At 40.3% G+C, this 20,174-nt stretch overlaps 1 protein-coding gene across 1 annotated transcript in view; it reads left to right on the plus strand.

Annotated features, from left to right (window-relative positions):
- zgc:110366 (uncharacterized protein LOC550476 homolog) overlaps positions 1-17,956 on the plus strand; it is a 160,914-nt gene extending 142,958 nt beyond the window's left edge. Inside the window, 3 exon segments of the mRNA XM_063063934.1 lie at positions 6,170-6,266; positions 13,988-14,032; positions 15,926-17,956. Coding sequence (XP_062920004.1) covers positions 6,170-6,265 — 96 coding nt within the window. The 3' untranslated portion in view covers position 6,266; positions 13,988-14,032; positions 15,926-17,956.
- Positions 17,957-20,174: the final 2,218 nt, after the last annotated feature.

The raw sequence follows: 20,174 nt of genomic DNA on the forward strand, positions 1-20,174 counted from the left end.
CAGCTGAAAATGGGCACCGGCAAAATGCTGGGCATTAACCTCGCGATAGACTGGCGTCCTATCTGGGGGGAAGGAGGAGGAGTCTCGTACTCTCAGTTGCTTCACGCCACAGAAACCGGCATAAGCACCGGCCTGATGGGCCACAAAAGCTCGGGACAGACTTTAACTTTTTGTAACTATCTATAATAACTGGATTATAAAAAGACATGATCAGCAGCCACTAGTATAAAGAATTCAAATAGTGACAGTTATTGGCATAATAAGAGAACCCATCATTTAAATACTGATGCAGAGTTTAAACAAAAATCCTTGGAATTACAGAGACAGGATTCTGTGTCAATATGTCTAAATCACTGCCACATGTTGTTCCATGATGCACTTTTACCACTTAGATCAAGGACTGGTCAGGAAACTGAGACAATAGGATAGACCATGAATGTGACAGATACGGGGTCCAGAAAGTATGTTCAAGGAGCTTCAGACATTACACTTGTCCAATAAGTGTCTTGCAGCAAATGTGACCACAGCACTGTGGTGCAGCAGGCCATTCAGGATGAGAGTAATAAAAAGAAAATATTAACAAAGATGCTGCATAAGCCATGTAGTAAGAATGGGTGATTATGACAGAAGCAAGTATCTGTGCTTGTAAGGGCAGTTGGAAGGAATGAAAACAAAAAAAATACTCTCCATAATTCTATCTTTGACTTCAGCTCCTTTACTGCACCCCAAAGTAAACTATGCAGTTCAGCCTTTACTGACAAGAGGCTGAAAGTACCATATGCCATCTAAAAAAGAAATGACAAATAATCTATCAGCCCCTCCACTGAAGTTCTAAAACTTGATGGGGGATAAACTTTAGTTGCAAATTCACAATTTCATCTTCCCTGGCTGCAAAGTGAAGAACATGCCAGGAGACCACAGAATGTGACTACTTTCAAGAGAGGTGATGAATCTGACCATTTTAAAGGAAAAGTGGTCTCCCTGCTGCCTGACGGGGAAAATTTTCACCAAGGTCCTTTGCAATACCTCCAACAATTGTTCCCTGTTGGAGTCTGAATGACATTAATCTAGAAGCATGCTGGACCTTGACAACTCCAAGAAAAATGCAAGAAGAGAATCCAATTACTAGATATGGTCTTTATCAATTTTGCTGGAAACTTTGATTCTCAGTTGAGAGAGACTTGGGAATCCTCAAATTTGATTGCCTGCAGAAATTCATTCCCATCTTACAGGTGCTTCATGATCACATGCCACCAGTAAGTCCATTGCATGTCCAATCTGAATATATTGTGGTATTAAGCAAGATTATTTTCTCACTATGACCCTCTGAGTTATTTTTGAAATGCTTGAATGCTGTACTTGCTTCCACAAGCTTTCTGCTGGACAGGGGCCAATGGGAAATTACTTACCCTACGTTACCACCACTCCAGGACCAAAAAGTCAATCTTACTTAAAGCATTTGGTCTGCAGTACACAGATGTTCAAAAACCAGGCTTCAAGTCAGCATTAATATATTAACTGAGATGTGTGGGGGTATGGGCCTACAATCAGCCTGTGCTCACTATACAACACCACCCTCCAACAATAGAGCCATGACAAGACTCAACAAAGATATCTTCAGCGCACCAGCAGAGCATTAAGAATAATAAGTCTCAGTGCAAAGCTTTAGATCTCCTTATAGCAGGTACTTCAAAGCACTGAAGCTGCCTCTGTACAATCTTCTAAATCCACAGGAGGCTAAGCTATAATTACAGTCAGTTGACTGTCAGGTGGGCCACAAGTTTCACCTACCTGAAACCAGATTCCCAAAACCAGCACATTGTTCTGTTTTCTGTCATGGGAAGAGATTACCATGTGGACACGGGAAGAGATTTGCCAAGCCTCCTTTCTAATCTACACTCCTTCCTTGGAATCCTTGGCCCAAAAGGGCACTGGAAATGGCACTAAAGAACCTTGAGACCTTGCACTGGGAGCATACTGAAGTGAAAGCAAAGGGAGCATCCCCGCCTATCCTGCCAGACACTTCTTGCCCCGGCAATCATCTCAAAACCATTGAACTGATTGAGGAATAGTAGTAAAAGCAGACAGTATACTTGGAGAGATAAATATTATTGGCTGCTATCATGAGTACAAGTTCCAAAGGTGCCAAGCTTTATGACATCGGTTTAGTGCTGGAGTAGTAAGATCCAGGATGAAGAAACAGAGTGTACAGATGTAAGAATATTCTAACAATTGGGGTCAGAGCAAAGAAAATGGCAAGGAGACAAAATAAAAAGACAAGATCTAATAGTCATCACAGAAATATGGTAGAAGGTGACAAAGTGGAGGCTATCAGTGTGATCTGGGACTTATGGCTCTTTTAGGAGTAGTGACTGCAGTATGATTGATTAGTCTGTAACTAGGGTTTCAAATCTGAATTAAGTAAACTACAAAAGCACCCAGCAAGAACTGGCTATGGTGAATTGAGAAATTACATCAAAATTTATGACAGGTAAACTAGAGTCATAGAGCACTATGGCATAGAAACAGATCCTTTGCCCCGTCTAGCCTGTGGTGAACTGTTGTTTTGCCTAGTCCCATCGACCTGCACCTAGACCGTAGCCTCCCCCCCTATACCCCTCCTGTCCATGTACTTATCCAAACTTCTCTTAGGTGTTGCAATCAAACATGCATCCACCAGTTCTGCTGGCAGCTTGTTCCACACTTGCACCAACCTCTGAGTGAAGTTCCCCCTCAGGTTCCCCTTAAACATTTCACCTCTCACTCTTAACCAATGACCTCTTAACCTCTAGTTTTAGTCTCACCCAACTTCAGTGGTAAAAGCCTGCTTGCATTTACAGCAGTGATGGTTTACATCTAAGCATTTAAAGAATTAAATCATTGTTCACAAGTTTAGATTTTTAAAAAACTAACAGTAAAAATAGTCGAGCCATTGCCACCAAGAGTTAAAGATAGTATTTGATCAAAGAAAAAGGCATATAATGTTGCCAAGAAAAGTAGTGAGCCTGAGAATTGGGAACATTCAGAACTTAGCCAAAAAGAACCAAAACATTGATATGAAAGGGAAAATAGAATATGAGTGTACTCAAATGTGAAGCATAAACAGACGGTAAAGAGCTTCTACAGATATGTCAAAAGAGAAAGATCAGCTCAGGTTGGTGTGTTTCTTCCTGATAAACACAACAGAAATTACATTGCTATGTTTTTAAATGAGGTGTATCCAAGAGTTTAGTAAAAAAATGAGTGGAAATCCCATTGAAAATGTGCAACATTTGTACAAAGCCTGACAAGGTTGTTGAATAGCTGATGTTTCCCCTAGCTGTGGTGTTAGAAACAAGGGCTCACAGTCACAAAATAAGGGTCATCTATACAGTACTGAGATGAGAAACTACATAATCCCTAAGTAAGAGAAACTTTGGGACTATCTACACCAAGGGCTGCAGATGCTCAATTGCTGAGCATATTCAAGACAGAAGTTGTTAGATTATTAGATATAAAAAGAAAATCAAGGGTTAAGGAGAAAGTGAAGTGAAATGGCACAAAAGTAAAAGATCAATAAGGATACTGTCTCCTGCTTCCATTTTTATGCTCCGGATTTGGTACCGGTGAATGAAGGATATTAGTCCGATTAGATAACAGAATAATTTGCATGGATTAGGGTATCCAAGTGCACAAGCCACTAAAAACTAGCACATGGGTACACAGATCAGTTAAAAAGCCAAATGAAATGTAATCTTGTAATTCACATTAGAATTCAGAAATGAGTTTGTTGACCTCAGTTCTATTGAGTTTCAATCAAGCCTCTTCTAGTACATTTTGGATGCTGCACAGCAGTGAGAATATTTTGGCTGTCATGGAGTTACTGATGTTTCAGCAAAATCTACCAGGCTCAAAGCATGACATTATGAGAACAACTTGCACAAACTTGGCTGGCATCCTCTTGCGCTTTTGGCTTACGAACACTGGATCAGGAATGGCTCATATCACATTTGCCTACTCTGCCTTCTAATGTTACTTTGGCTGATCCTGGATCTTAGCTATGTTTTCATGCACAAAAATCATCCAGTCTCTATTATGATTAAGTTCAAAAGTAGTGTATCCACAGTTCTCCGAGTCAGAATATTCCAATGAGTCACAGTCCTCTGCAGTACCTTTCCTTGGTGGAATCCAAAATGCTGTACCAAGTCCCCTTCATACTAGATTCTCCAGCCAGAGGAAGTAGTATCTCATAATATCTATTCTGTCAGACTCCCTCAGAATCTTGACCACTTCCCATATTACTGAGCTCCACAGTGAGTGCACATCCATCCAACTCTGGCTCACCCTAGTGCAGACTGCAGTTAGACACATCTATCTCAATACTCCACCTTATATCTCCCTCTTTTTATCTCAATATTGCATTGGTTTACAAGCTTTCTGCTAAAGTGGAGAACAAAATGTTTCAACCTTTGTTGCCAGTAATAATAATTTCTTAGTTCACAATAATTAAGAAGAAAGAGAAAAATATTCTCAAAACTCTATTAATTCAAGAATTTCCCTTTTCTGGTACCATGTGGACTGTGCTGTATATTAATCTTTGCTAAATTGTCCTGTTACCAGTTCCCTAAAAACTGAACTCTAGCCCATTTCTGACTATTGGAGCCAGATTACCTGGACTATAATTTCTATTCATTCACCCTTTTCAGTGACCCACATTGGAGTACAATGTGATACTCTCCCTTCCAGTCAGCACCAATAAAGCATGACAGCCTTAAGGATCCCCAGTCATTAACAATGTGCACCCTATCCCACAATATTCATTTTTACTCCCACAATTAAATGCTTTCATAGTGATGATGTCAAATTGCCCATGGTCTCTGCATTCTTTGTTGTTATTCTTATGGGTTCCAAGTTCTTACCTATTAACCAGTGTCTCACTGAATCCTTCATTTCTAAATGTACCTGACTGCAAGTAATATCTCTTGAGCATGACCATTAACTAAACAGTAACTACCACCTAAGATGTCGACTTACTGGAGTAAATTATTCCAATAATTCCCTATACAACAACCAGCCCTCCCCACCCAACCCAACCCACCAGCTCCCAAAGTATGCAAATATTTTTAAATACCTGGGATCAAACTGGCCACCTCAATCTCTCACAATACCTTTGACTTATTGCAGTGATAGCAATGACAGTGGGACCCACTAAAGGAGATAAGCTATTACTTATTTATGAACCCCAGAGCAACTTTACAATTAAAGCTATTGGAAGGTTCATTTATTATCAAAATATGTATGCAATATACAACTCTGAGATTCCTCTTCTCCAGATAACCACAAAACAAAGAAAAACCATGCAGTAAGTTCACGACAAACAGCAACCCCCCCCCCCACACCCGCACAAAAACACATCAAGAACATTGGCATCCAAAATATCTGGCATAATTTTTTTTTCCAAATAAATGGCTTTGAAAATCTGAGATTCTCTCCTCTGAGGCTATGTATGCCCTTTGGAAAGCAGGTAAATGGTGTGTGTTGAAGATCACTGGATGGGTTAAAAGTGCAAGGTATTGAATAACTGAATCCTGGCACAGAGCATTCGGTATCAGAAATAATACCGCAGCATTACAGCAAATAACAGAACCATGAGGACAGCAAATTAGTGCAATGGAGTTAGATTTGCTGCTGTAATATGTTAGCAATATCAAATTGGAATCAGATACAGTGGATTTATACCATGCAAATAGACACTGGTGTTTGGAAATTAGATCACAAAAGCTAGTTTCATCCTAGCCTGAGACACCAATAGATATGGGACAGCAAGCTAAGATGAGCCAGTAATTCTCTGTGAGCTGAAGTTGGAATCTGCATTTCATTGATGGCACAGGATCAGAAACCTTTGTGGGGAATGCCAATCAAAAATTAACATGAAATCCTTTCTTTGAGTATGGTGGACCTTCATCAGACCATACTTAAAAAGACTTTCTCAATAATAATAAGTTTTAGATAACTACCTGAGTACAATAACATATTGATCTATACGATTCAAAAACTGAGTTGAATTTCAGATTATTTTATTACTTGAAATAAAATGAGCTGATGTTTCCCCGTTGTTCCATTTTACTGAGATGCTAACTTCAAGGAACAGAGGAATACTGCTAACTTCACTACACCATGCACTTTGTAGGTATTCCATTTTTCCCTTGCGGAGGATGATGTTACAGATCTAAATGGAATGCATGATGGCCGACATGTGTCCTGGGATCCTACAAATATCGAATAATGTATGTCAAAATTTTATTCACACTCAGTTTCGTAATAGATATCAGATGTTCATTCTTTTGATTTATACAAATTGATATTATGAAAATACTTTAGGGAATATTTCAGCAGTAATTCAACAAAATCATCACATACCAATGCCATGAACAGACCTCATACACAAAGAATTTTTAATTTTATGTTTCTGCTGGAGATTTAACTAGTGGCTAGTATCATAGAATTTCTGCATGTCATGAATACTGTAGATCATAGAAAGGTATTTCCATTTATTTGGTGCCCTGTTGCATTGAACCTAAATTTTTAAATCCCAAACCAGTGTTTTAAAATTTTTAAATGTTAAAATAACTTTGCTTATAAAGAACTGAAGGAACTAAATACAATACTTATTATCTGAACCTATTGAGACAAGAAATAAAAGCAGAACAAAACTTTTGAATGTAAAGTAAATAAAGTTACTAAAATCATGAAAGCATGAAATAAAATCAACTCTGCATATTTGAAAAATGTTCAAGATGATTACCCTTGGAAACATAGAAGATCTTAACCTCAAATTAACTTGGTACATCTCTGATATATATACACACACACAGTTGAAGTCAGAAGTTTACATACACTTAGGTTGATGTCATTAAAACTCATTGTTTAACCACTCCACTGATTTCATATTAGCAAACTATAGTTTTGGGAAGACGTTGAGGACATGTACTTTGTGCATGACAGGAGTAATTTTTACAACACTTGTTTACTGACAGATTATTTCACTTTTAATTGACTATATCACAATACCAGTGGGTCAGAAGTTTACAAACAAAATCAAAAGAAATCAGCCAAGACCTCAGGAAAAAAAATTGTGGACCTCCACAAGTCTAGTTCATCCTTGGGGGCAATTTCCAAACGCCTGAAGGTACCACGTTCATCTGTAAAAACAATAGTACGCAAGTATAAACACCATGGGACCATGCAGCTGTCATACCGCTCAGGAAGGAGACGCATTCTGTCTCCTAGAGGTGAACCTACTTTGGCGCGAAAAGTAGAAATCAATCCCGGAACAACAGCAAAGGACCTTGTGAAGATGCTGGAGGAAACAGGTAGACAAGTATCTATATCCACAGTAAAATGAGTCCTATATCGACATAACCTGAAAGGCTGTTTAGCAAGGAAGAAGCCACTGCTCCAAAACTGCCATAAAAAAGCCAGACTACAGTTTGCAAGTGCACATGGCGACAAAGATCTTACTTTTTGGAGAAATGTCCTCTGGTCTGATGAAACAAAAATTGAACTGTTTGGCCATAATAATCATCGTTATGTTTGGAGGAAAAAGGGTGAGGCTTGCAAGCCGAAGAACACTATCCCAAACGTGAAGCACGGGGGTGGCAGCATCATGTTGTGAGGATGCTTTGCTGCAGGAGAGACTGGTGCACTTCACAGAATAGATGATATCACGAGGAAGGAAAATTATGTGGATATATTGAAGCAACATCTCAAGACATCAGCCAGGAAGTTAAAGCTCGGTCACAAATGGGTCTTCCAAATGGACAATGACCCCAAGCATATCTCCAAAGTTGTGGCAAAATTGCTTAAGGACAACAAAGTCAAGGTATTGGAGTGGCCATCACAAAGCCCTGACCTCAATCCGATAGAAAATTTTTGGACACAACTGAAAAAGCGTGTGCGATCAAGGAGGCCTACAAACCTGACTCAGTTACACCAGTTCTGTCTGGAGGAACGGAACAAAATTCCAGCGACTTATTGTGAGAAGCTTGTGGAAGGCTACCTAAAACATTTGACCCAAGTTAAACAATTTAAAGGCAATGCTACCAAATACTAACAAACTGTATGTAAACTTCTGACCCACTGGGAAAGTGATGAAAGAAATAAAAGCTGAAATAAATCATTCTCTCTACTATTTGACATTTCACATTCTTAAACTAAAGTGGTGATCCTAACTGACCTAAGACAGGGAATGTTTTCTAGGATTAAGTGTCAGGAATTGTGAAAAACTGAGTTTAAATGTATTTGGCTAAGGTGTATGTAAACTTCTGGCTTCAACTGTATCTCCCTCTCCCTCTCCCCTCCCCCTCCTCTCTCTCTCCCTCCCTCTCCCTCTCCCTCTCCCCTCCTCCCTCTCCCTCCCCCTCCCTCCTCCAAACCCCCCCCCATCTCGGGAGACAGACCATTCATTGACATCTTTTACAAAAACCTACTGACTCACAATTATCTTGATAGCCCTTCCCAATTTGCAAAAATACTATTCCTTTCTCTCATTTCTTCTGTGTCTGTCACTTCCATTCTCAGGGTGAAGCCTTCCATTCTAGAACATCTGAGATGTCCTTTCAAAGAATTGGTTTTCTCTTCCACCACCATCACTGCTGCCCTCATCCACATCTCCTCCATTTCTCACACATCTCACCCCACCTTCCCACTGTCAGAACCGAGATAGGGCTCACCTTGTTCTTACTTACCACCCCAGAAGCCTCTATATAAAACACATCATTCTCCATAAATTCTGCAACCTCCAACAAGGTCCTACCACTAAACACATCTTTCTTTTCCCCCTCCACTTTCTGTAGGGATTGCCCTCTTCCTAACCCCTTTGTCCACTTATCCCTCCCCAATGATCTCCTTCCTCATGGATCTCCCTCCCTGCAAGTGTGACAAGTGGTACACTTGTCCCTAAACCTCCTCCTTCACCACCATGAAGTTCTTCCAGGCGCAGCAACATTTCTGCTGGGAGTTTGTCGGAGTCATCTGTTGTAGCCCATGCTCCTGGTTTGGACTCTTCTTCACTGGGTAGGCCTGATGCAGATTGGGGGACAAGTTTGTCAGGCACATTTGTCTGTCACAAAAGGCAGGATCTCCAAGTGGCTACCCATTTCGGTTTGACTTCCTATTCCCATTCTGCCATGATGAGGCCATACTCAGACTGGGGAAGCAACACCTCATATTGCACCTGTGTTTCTTTCCTCTCTTTTTCCATTCCCTGGTTACCCTCTCAGCCCTTCTCTCCACCTGCCCATCACCTCCCTCTGGTTCCTTTCCTCCTTCTTTACCCTTTACGTCTTCAAACTATTGCCTTCCAGCTTCTTACTTTAACTCCTCCCCCCATCCACCTTCCCCCCTCACTAGGTTTCACCTATCACCTGTAACCTGTTCTCCTTCCTTTACCCCAACGATTTTATTCTGGCCTCTGTCCCCTTGTTTTTCTTTCTAGTCCTGATGAAGGACCTCAGCCCAAAATGTTGACTGTTTAATCCTCTCCATAGACGCTGCCTGACCTGCTGAGTTCCTCCTGAGTTATTTTGTATGTATTTTTCAATATTTCCAGCATCTGCAGAGTCTCTTGTGTTTAAGATTTTATCAATAGAAGTGTGTCAGCATCAGGCAGGACACAAGTAAATTTATATTGCTTATTGACAGGTTTTAGAGGCCACTTATGATAAAGTACTAACTGAGGCTTTGCAGCGCACCCCCCCCCCCAAACATTAATATGTAAGGAATCTGAAAAAGGCTTTCACCATAATTTAATGTGAGTTCAAATATGACTGCTGAATAGATAAAATTAGTAATGTGCTTGACCATAAAGTGGCATTCATCGGTATTCAGCTTGTCTTCATTAAGCTACTAGCAGGGGTACAGCAATTGACTTCAAAGCATAGAAAAATTCTTAACTGTCAAATGTAATAAAAAACTAATTTCAACACATTTTCTTCAATTTTCCTTCTGGTTGTTAGTTAATGCCATGATTTCTTTACTCTTGTGTATTAATGCCTGATCTCTTAACCTTCACTAATGTGGCCCAGATGAAAGTAGAGCACAGTGGTACACTTATCAAAGACATCTTCCCACTCCTTTTGCTGGTTGATGCTAAAAATAGTCAGCTATAGATAAGAAAAGAGACTTGTGATATAAATGCTTTTCTCCCTGTAATAAAGACTAAGTTGTATTTTAATAATGGTCTTTAAAACGGTGAATGGTTTTAAAAGACTTTACTTGATTGAAGATGCAATGAGAAGGAAGTTATCATTAACTTAAGATGCATACTGAGAGTGAGGAGGGAGGTTAGGAGAAATTTCTTTACATCAGAGCTTCCAAACTCTCTTGCTGTGTCCCACTTCAGGGAGACTAGGTTTTGGTGGAGTCATACCCATTCCTTATACAGTGGAAGATAGTTAATTATTGGACTTCAGCCATCTCAACCCTGGCATATTAATGCAGGTGTTCTTCAGGACAGTTCAGTGAGACAAATCATCTTTGGGTGTTTCACCAGTGTCATTTCCACCCTGAATTGGGCTCATAAATAGGAAACAACATTCTCACTACTGTACTCAGGTGCTTGGCAGTGGCCATTACTCATTAGCATCTCTAGCTTTGCTGCTATCAACACTTTCAGTATCACCATTGACCAGAACTCAACCAGAACAGTCATGCAGGTACTGCTTCACTGACAGCATTTCAGAAGTTAGATACCTTGCAATAAGTGACTCATCTTCAGCTGCTGACATCTTTTCATAACCTGCATGGTGCAATGTAACTGTGTGATAGGATACTCCTCTTGCTTGGATGAGTGGAACTCCAGCAACAGTTAAATTTGACATATTCCACGAAAAAGCAGTACACTTACTTCCCACCCCATCTACCAACTTAGTTATTCACTCTTTTGAATGAATGAATGAATGAAATTTATTTCGGTCAGTACAAACATAACAAAAAGCATGATTTCATGGGACAAAATTACAACAAAAAACATAGGTATTCCTTAAAACAGACTGAAAGTGTGTAGGCTGAAGCTACAGCTTACTATGCCTACTTCTCTTACTTATACAACAACATATTTGGCGTCAATCATCACATCAAAACAAAAAATTTCATAATCTTTTAACACAGAGGCCAATTCCATGTATCATTTATTTACATTACTCCCATTCATTTAAAATCATGTATTTTATATTTGTTCATTAAATTATTTTTAAATAATTTTTTAAGCTTGTTAAGTGTGGTGCATGTTTTTAAATTCTCACTACAACTGTTCCATAGATTCCCCCCTGACTGAAATACAATAATTTTTTACATTTGATCTTAACCTTTGTTTTTGAAGTATATATGTTCCTCCCAAATCATGTTGACTTTCTCTCACTCTTTTGACCATTGGTAGACTATGGCTGCAGTATATACCATTTCTAAAGTGCACTGTAATTACTCAACCAGTATACTTATTCAGCACTTCCCAAGCCGGCAATCTCTACCACACAAAAAGTGCTGGAGGAACTCAGCAGATCTGGCGGTCTGTATGGAGGGAAACAGTCCATGTTTCGGCTTGAGACCCTTCATTTGGATTTCCTGTGAAATGTTGGCTGTCCACTTATCTCCTTAAATGCTGCATGACCTGCTGATTTCCTCCAGCACCTATGTTATTGCAGGCTCTACCATCAATATGAGGAACAGATTCCTGGGAACGCCAGTGCCCAAACATGCAGCAAGCCAAGAATATATTATCTTGTTGGGTCTAGATCCACAAAAGCATTGTGGGTCTATTTTTCCATGAGCATGACAACAGCACTTCAAGAGGTGACTCACCGTTATCTTTTTGAGGACAATTAGAGATGGACCGTGAAAGCCAAAAAAAAATTATGCTATAACTGCAGCATAAAACAGCTACATCTATACTGCATGAAATACAAAATGTTTTGAAGTCTGATGTTTTAGGGATTTTACGAATTCCTTGAAAATTTGTTTTTGGGATTACAATGTCAAATTTTGGTCCATTAAATCAGTTTTTCATTTGACCTTCTAAGCAGTTAATTCTGCTGGTTAACTATTTAACCAAATAGCAGGTGAAAGAAGGAGCTTGTAGCTGAGTGAGACTGAAAGTAAATATCTTTCAGTTTAACCGTCTATGCTAACAACATCCTGAAGTCTTATTTAGAAGTATCAGTCGTTGCAGATTTTGCTTTCTAATCTCAGTAAAGTTGCAGATATACAGATGAATATATTCTCTTGTATTACTTAAATAAAACCCTTTAGAAGAATGTTATGGATGTCTCAGAGATTGTTATATCACTTTAGATTTTAAGAAACAAAGTAGCCAATATATGAATAAACCACATAATATACCTTTGTTGTATAATGGCCAAATTAAGAATATGTGAACCACACCCATGAAGAATCAATGGCTTTTTTCAGTTATGTCTGGTCTCAATTTATTGCATATCTGAGTTAGCACAAAATGTGCAGTCACTCAGACCGTTAACATCCTGCCTTTATCATGAGAAGGACAATATATTAAAAAGCCACACCTAAACTGTTACAAAAGAAACCCAAATTTCACACATTTCTATAATACAATTGATAAACAATGGCAGAGTCAGACAACCTTCACAAAATACAGTATTACAATAATAGAGAGAGAGGAATAGAAGAAAGGAGCTTTACTTTATAGCAGCAGTGTCACCAACAATGCTCTGACCTAGAATACCAGCGTGTGACTCCACACTCAGACATGCTTTCACAGGAGTTGCTGACCAGAAATGTGATATAGTTTCATACTGAGCGTCACCTGGTATACTGAGGGCCAGCAGCAGACTAGATGCAATAACTCAAAATATCTCTGCCATTCAACAAGATTGTGGCTGGTCTACCACCTGAAAATTTCTCTGCCCTCCCTCCCCCTCCCCTCAGTCCTCTACTGTCCAGGTCTATCAATTTCAGTTTGAATGCAGACTGAGCCCACCCTCCGGGATAGAGAATTCCAAAGATTTACCACTTCTCTTCATTTCAGTCCGAGGTGCCATACATCATACACCTTATTGTGCAAAACTGAGCCTTAGTCCTAGACTCCTCAGCCAGGATAAGCAACACCTCCCTCCGCCCTGCCCCCCAGATTTACCCTTTCAAGCCTCCCACGGAGGTTACATTGTTTTAGTAATTAAATAGAAGCCCTACTTGCTCAAATTTCTCCTCATCTCCTTACTGGTCTTACAATTTCAGAGGATATGTTCTGGGCCCAGCATGTAAGTGCAGTTACAAAGAAAGCATGGCAGCGCCTCAACCTCCTTAGAAGATTGCGTACATTCATCATGAAATCTAAAACTTTGACAAACTTCTATAGATGTGTGGTGGTGAGTATGTTGGTAGGTTGCATTACAGCATGGTATGGGAACGGCAATGCTCTTGAATGGAATATCCTCCAGAAAGTAGTGGATGCTGCCCAGTCCATCATGGGTAAAGCCCTTCCCATCATTACGCATATCTACACGGAGCGCTGGCGCAGGAAACTAGCATTCATCTTCAAGGACTCCCACCACCCAGACGATCTCTCCTCTTACTACTGCTATCAGGAAGAAGGTTCAGGAGCCTCAGGACCCACAACACCAGGTTCAGGAACAATTAGTACCCTTCAGCTACCAGGTTCTTAAACCAATGGGGATAACTTCCCTCAACCTCACTCACCCCATCATTAAACTGTGCCCACAATCTATGGATTCACTTTCAAGGACTCTTCATCTCATGTTCTCAATATTTATTGCTTACTTGTTTATTATTATATTATTTTCTTTTGTACTTGCACATTGGTTGGTTGTCCATCTTGTTGGGTGTGGTCTTTCATTGATTCTATTGTGTTCCTTGGATTTATTGAATATGCCACAAGAAAATGAATCAGGGTTGTATATTGTGACATATATGTACTTCAATAATAAATGTACTTTGAACTCTATTGTCATCCCAGGAACCGAAGCTGCTCTTCCTCTATTACAAGTGCATCCTTTTTTAGGTAAGGCAACCAAATTTATACATAGTATTCTGGGTGAAGTTTTATCAAGGCCCTATATACTCATAACAAGACATTCTTGTTCTTGGGGTCAAATTTCCTTGCAATAAAGACCATATTATTTGCCTTCTAAATCATGTGCTGCACATCTATACTAACTTTCAATGATCTGTATATAGCGTTATAGAGTCAAAGAATACTACAGTACAGAAGCAGGTCCTTAAGTCCATCTAGTCCATGCTTGATGAGGCATGTGAATAACTTATCCCAATTAACTGAACTGAAAGACCTCACCCTGAGCTCCAAGTTATATAATGGAAGTCCTCAGCGGGTGACATGCACCAAACATAGTCATTGGCTGATGTGAATGTTAATTGCAATTATTTAATTTTCAAAAAGACCCTCAATTCTGTAGCTCTGTGATTATAAACCTAAAAAAATCATGAATATTGGGCGACACACACAATTCTGGAGGAGCTCAGCAGGCCAGACAGCATCTGTGGAAAAGAGCACAGTCGATGTTTTCGGGCGAGGCCCTTCAACAGGACTGGAGAAAAAAGCTGAGGAGAAGATTTAAGTTGGGGGGGGAGGGGAGAGGGAAACACCTGGAGGGGGAGGAATGAAGTAAAGAGCTAGGAAGTTGATTGCTGAAAGAGACAGAAAGCCATGGAAGAAGGGGGGAGGAGCACAGAGGGAGGCGATGAGCGGGCAAGGAGATAAGGTGAGAGAGGGAAAAGGGGATGGGAAATGATGAGGGAGTGGGGAAGAGGGCTGTGGGGCATTACCAGAAGTTCGAGAAATCAATGTTCATGCCATCAGGTTGGAGGCTACCCAGACGGAATATAAGGTGTTGTTCCTCCAACCGAAGTGTGGCCTCATCACAACAGTAGAGGAGGCCATGGATAGACATATCGGAAAAGGAATGGGAAGTGCAATTAAAATGGGTGGCCACTGGGAGATCCTGCTTTTTCTGGTGGACAGACCATAGGTGCTCGGCAAAGCGGTCTTCCAACCTACATTGGGTATCACCAATTACAGGAGTACCGGGCACAGTATGTGACTCCAGCAAACTCACAGGGAGTGTCACCTCACCTGGAAGGACTGCTGAGGATCCTGAGCGGTAGTGAGGGAGGAGATGTAGGGGCAGGTGTAGCACTTGTTCTGCTTGCAAGGGTAAGTGCTAGGAGGGAGATCACTGGGGAGAGATGAATGGACAAGGAAGTTGTGTAGGGAGCAATCCCTGCAGAAAGCAGGGGTGGGGAGAGGGAAAGATGTGTTTGGTGATGGGATCCCGTTGGAGATGGCGGAAGTTACGGAGAATTATATGCTGGATGTGGAGGCTGGTGGGGTGGTAGGTGAGAACAAGAGGAAGTCAATCCCTGGTAGGGTGGCAGGAGGATAGAGTAAGAACCGATGTGTGTGAAATGGAAGAAATGCGGTGGAGGAAGGGAAGCCCCTTTCTTTGAAAAAGGAGGCTACCTCCTTTGTTCTAGAATGAAGAGTCTCATCCTGAGAGCAGATGCAGCGGAGATGGTGGAATTAAGAGAAGGGGATGGTGTTTTTACAAGTGACAGGATGGGTAGTCCAGGTAGCTGTGAGAGTCCGTGGGTTTATTATAGCCATCAGTGGGTAAGCTGTCTCCAGAGATAGAGACAGTGAGATCGAGAAAGGGGAGCGAGGTGCTGAGAAAGGGGGTGTTGAGCCATAATTTTAAATTTTATAAGCTATAGAGTTAAGTAGCTTCACTTTGTATTTATCTTATAATATTATCCAATGATTTCAGCTGAATTATAAACAATATCCTTACCACCCATGTAATATGCTATCATTAAATCTCCTACACTGGCAGTGTATTTTTTGCTACTCTTAGAAACATTGCTCTGATTTGCTTTACAGGTGTTTGATTTTTCACTCAGTGAAGAAGATATGACATCCCTAAACTCACTTGAGGATAACAAAAAGCAGGTTACACTGAAATTTCCTTTATGGAAGGAACATTAATTTCATTCAGAACTGATGACTGCCAAGGTGGATCCCTCCAGTGAACATATTCAAGGAATGCTCATATGACCCTAATTTTGACTGTAGCCACAGTATTCACACCGTGAAGATTCCTAGTATTGGTTAACCTCTTTGGATGGAGTGCCACTACAGGAAAACCTGACGTCAGGTACCTTACTCAAATAGAAGGTGATTTCTATTGTTGAACTTAATAGTACACTAATCCATATTCATAACACTGGGAATTGAAGCCCATTCTATTTCAGGCATTCAATGATATATTCATTTATTTCATTACTCATTAACTCTATAAGACAATTGGTCCATAATCAGATGCAATCAGAAGACACTGAATGCAATTTTCCCAATATGTGGGAAAATACTATTACAAAATCAAAGGTGAAATGCAGATTCTTTTAAACTTTTAGCCTCAGATTTTTGAGAGTTGAGTTTAAAAAGATTTGGTTTTTATTTGTTATCTTACTGTACTGTTAATCCTTCTTTAACTGTTTCTTTGAATGATCAGTATTCCAGAGACTGAACTATGCACAGAATGTTTAAAGCCATTTGATTTTTTTTCTCAAAAAGAGATTTGCCTTTCAAAAAAAAACTAAGTGCTTGCAACTGAAATAGAATCCTGTATTAATTACTTGAATTGTTAGTGTTTATATTTTAATTAAAATGTTTATTTTTTAAAAATATCACAGTCACATCTATTCTTTGAAGGAAAACCAACCAACTAATATGTCATTAAGAATTTAATGATGGAAAAAATAGTAATTGGAGTTTAGCTTGAGTTTTGCTGCTGCTATCGAAAATTCATCAGAAATCTTCACTACTGCCTTCACATAAAAGTTATGTCACTGTATAAAGATGAAAACTGACTACTAATTTGGAATGTGGATGTTTTGCACTAAGCTTGAATTTTACCAATTCAATTGCAAATAGCCGATTCAAAAATAGACGGTCCAGCTCAACACCACAGTTTATGCCAAGCAACATCTGGAGTGACAAATTGGCAGCTCCTTCTTTAGCAGAATAAGCATGTACTGTTCCTGATCATAATGAATTGTGAGGATGATCTCCACAAAACCCTTACGCTGGAATTCTGCTTTCAACTGGAGCCTCTGAGGGACAATAACAGAACAAACACTAGCACACAGTAAAAGAATTGTAGTCAGATGATGGCCAGTTGTGAATTGGCTAACGTTCTCCAGCATGTGGTCCAGAAATTGGAACCCTACTGATCACTAGTCGATCAAGTGCTGTTTCCTAATTGTTCAAACTCTGCAAATCTATAAATCATGTGACTCTGCAAATGTTATACAACAATTTGTGGAAAAGGAGCAAAAACAAACTACCTCTTTTCACCAGGTTCATCAGCATAGAAACAAAATAATGAATTCATGGTTATTAGATGGACTTATTCAGAGTTTCTTTATCATCTATAAATGAATGGAATGCATTTTCATTTGTGATAAATAGAAATATGTTGGAAAGTAAAGAGGCATTGAGTTTATAACATTCATTTTCAAAGCCTGAAACTGAAGAATCTGCAACTAGTGGTTTGAAATGTCTGTCAGGTGTATCGGGATATTGGTCTGTACTGATAAAGCCATACTGCACACACACTCTTTTGTAACTCAGGTTTAGGTATGATAATCATAGTTATGGATACTGAACAGTTTACTTATGGTGCTGGAATCCAGTATTCTGCGTAGTGAATGAAAATTTGCTGATGTGACACCAATCTTATTCTGTGGTTCAGTTATGACATGACATTGGGTGTAGCATAAAGAGCTTCTCACGCCTACTGTACCTGACCTGATGTGATTCATATTCTGTAAGACTGGCATTGTTTTGTATCAAACCAATACTTTAACTGACATGCAAATGTTCAGAAGGGCAGAAATAAACATTTCTGTAGCTGCAGCATGATTGTTTTTAGAATTTAGTACCTTCTGTTTTTCTTGCATCAGTACTTTAACTTCTAATTTTAATACTTGACAGAACATGTGCAGAAACAACAGGCCTCCAAACTTTTAAGCTCAAAATGCAAACTGTACAAGCTTGACATACAATAAGAAGAATAGTTTTAAAAACCTAAACCCAAAGTCATCAAGCCCTCTCAGGTGGGAACAGATCATGCTGAACAGGTTATCTAGCATCTGGAGAAAGAGAAAGAATTAGCATTTTTGGTGAATAACCAGTCATGAGAACTGCAGGAAGTTAGAAATGGATAAGTTGGAGAAGCAGAGGGGAAAGGCAGATAGAACAGAACAGTATAGTGAAGTACAGAACAGGAGAGGAGTTGTTTCCCTCTGACGAATTTAGGCCATATTGTTCTCAGGTGCCTGTTGCTAGGTACTCTGGGGGACAATTAAGATCTAGCCTTGTAATACCAACCTAGAGGCCTGTAAAGCATATAAAATACTAAGCCAACCCCTCAGCAACTACAGCCCACTCAATTCTTTATTAACCCTAGCAATAAAACTAAACAGCACCACACTCAAACTAGCTTCCTGGCTGGTGCATACTCTATTCTCCCTCAAAAGCCTTTATGCACATCACTCAACCCTTGACTATGAACTTGAACTACCAACCAGTCAGCCACCTCACCACCAACAACATAGCCAGAAAGCTGTAATTCTTTCCCCAAAAATAAAAAAAATCTAGTAAGCTTTCCCCTCTACTACGCTTGCCTACATACAGGAAGATTGCAGATGTTAACTTTTTTCCTTCACCACCCAACTCCTCCACCACATTAAGTGTAGAAGCCTCATAAGTAACGACAGAAGAGAACAAAATTATTGTTTTTATCTTCCTACACATTACATCGAAGCATTTCCCATGACACTAATTTAAGCATTAAACATTTCTGCATTCTGAAATTCAAATATGGAAACTGAAAAACTGTAGTTACTGGTCCCTCCAGAACTTCCTCTTTTAAGTACTGATAGATAAAATGTTATATAAAATGTTGTAATATGATCATTGAGAACTTAGGCCATCAGGTCCTCCAGGTGGTTAGCAAGTTAGACATAATCAGAAGTTTAAACATGAGCGGTATTAGCGAGCTTATATACTGAAGCTAGCATATCAAATGTTGCATGCATCAACTGCACCAGCATGTGTCCCAAACATGTTGAATCCAAAGTCCTTATTCTCTCATGGGTGGATTATGTGCTGTCTCTTTCAATACCATTTTGATAATGTCGCTGAAGTTTTAAAATGAAACTTAGAAAGTTCTCACATGATGCAGGGAGGATGTTTCCCCTGGTTGAGGAGCCTCGTCCCGGAGCCACAGTCTCAGAGTGAGCAATCAGCCACTGAAAACTAACATGAGGCAAATCATCTTTCGTCAGAGCATGGTGAATGTTTGAAACTCTCTGCTGTGGAGGCTCAGTCATTTGGTCTTTTAAAGAGAGATATTGATAAATCTGAAATATGATGGGAATTGAAGGATAAGCAGCAGGCAATCAGCGGTCCGAAGTGTGAGAAGACATAGCTCATCCTGCTCCCAGGATGAGGCTTTCCGTTCCATGACATCTCAGATGTCCTCTTTCTTTAAGGATTGTGGTTTCCCTTCTACCATCATCAATGATGCCCTCACCCGCATCTCCTCCATTTCCCGCACTTCGGCCCTCACCCCATCCTCCCGCCACCACAACAGGGACAGTGTTCCCCTTGTCCTTACCTACCACCCCACCAGCCTCTGGATCCAGCACATTATTCTCCGCAACTTCCGCCACCTTCAACAGGACCCCACCACTAAGCACATCTTTCCCTCTCCACCCCTTTCCGCTTTCCGCAGGGATCGGTCCCTCCGTGACTCCCTTATCCACACGTCCCTCCCCACGGATCTCCCACCCGGCACTTATCCCTGTAAGCATAAGTGCTACACCTGTCCCTACACCTCCTCTCTTGCCACAATTCAGGGCCCCAAACAGTCCTTCCAGGTGAGACAACACTTACTTGTGAGTCTGTTGGGGTCATCTATTGCATTCGGTGCTCCTGGTGCAGCCTCCTCTACATCGGTGAAACCCGACGCAGATTGGGGGACCGCTTCGTCGAGCACCTCCGCTCCGTCCGCCACAACAGACAGGATCTCCCAGTAGCCACCCACTTCAACTCTGCTTCCCAT

This window comes from Mobula hypostoma, chromosome 12 (genome assembly GCF_963921235.1).
Source record: "Mobula hypostoma chromosome 12, sMobHyp1.1, whole genome shotgun sequence".
Lineage (NCBI taxonomy): Eukaryota > Metazoa > Chordata > Chondrichthyes > Myliobatiformes > Myliobatidae > Mobula > Mobula hypostoma.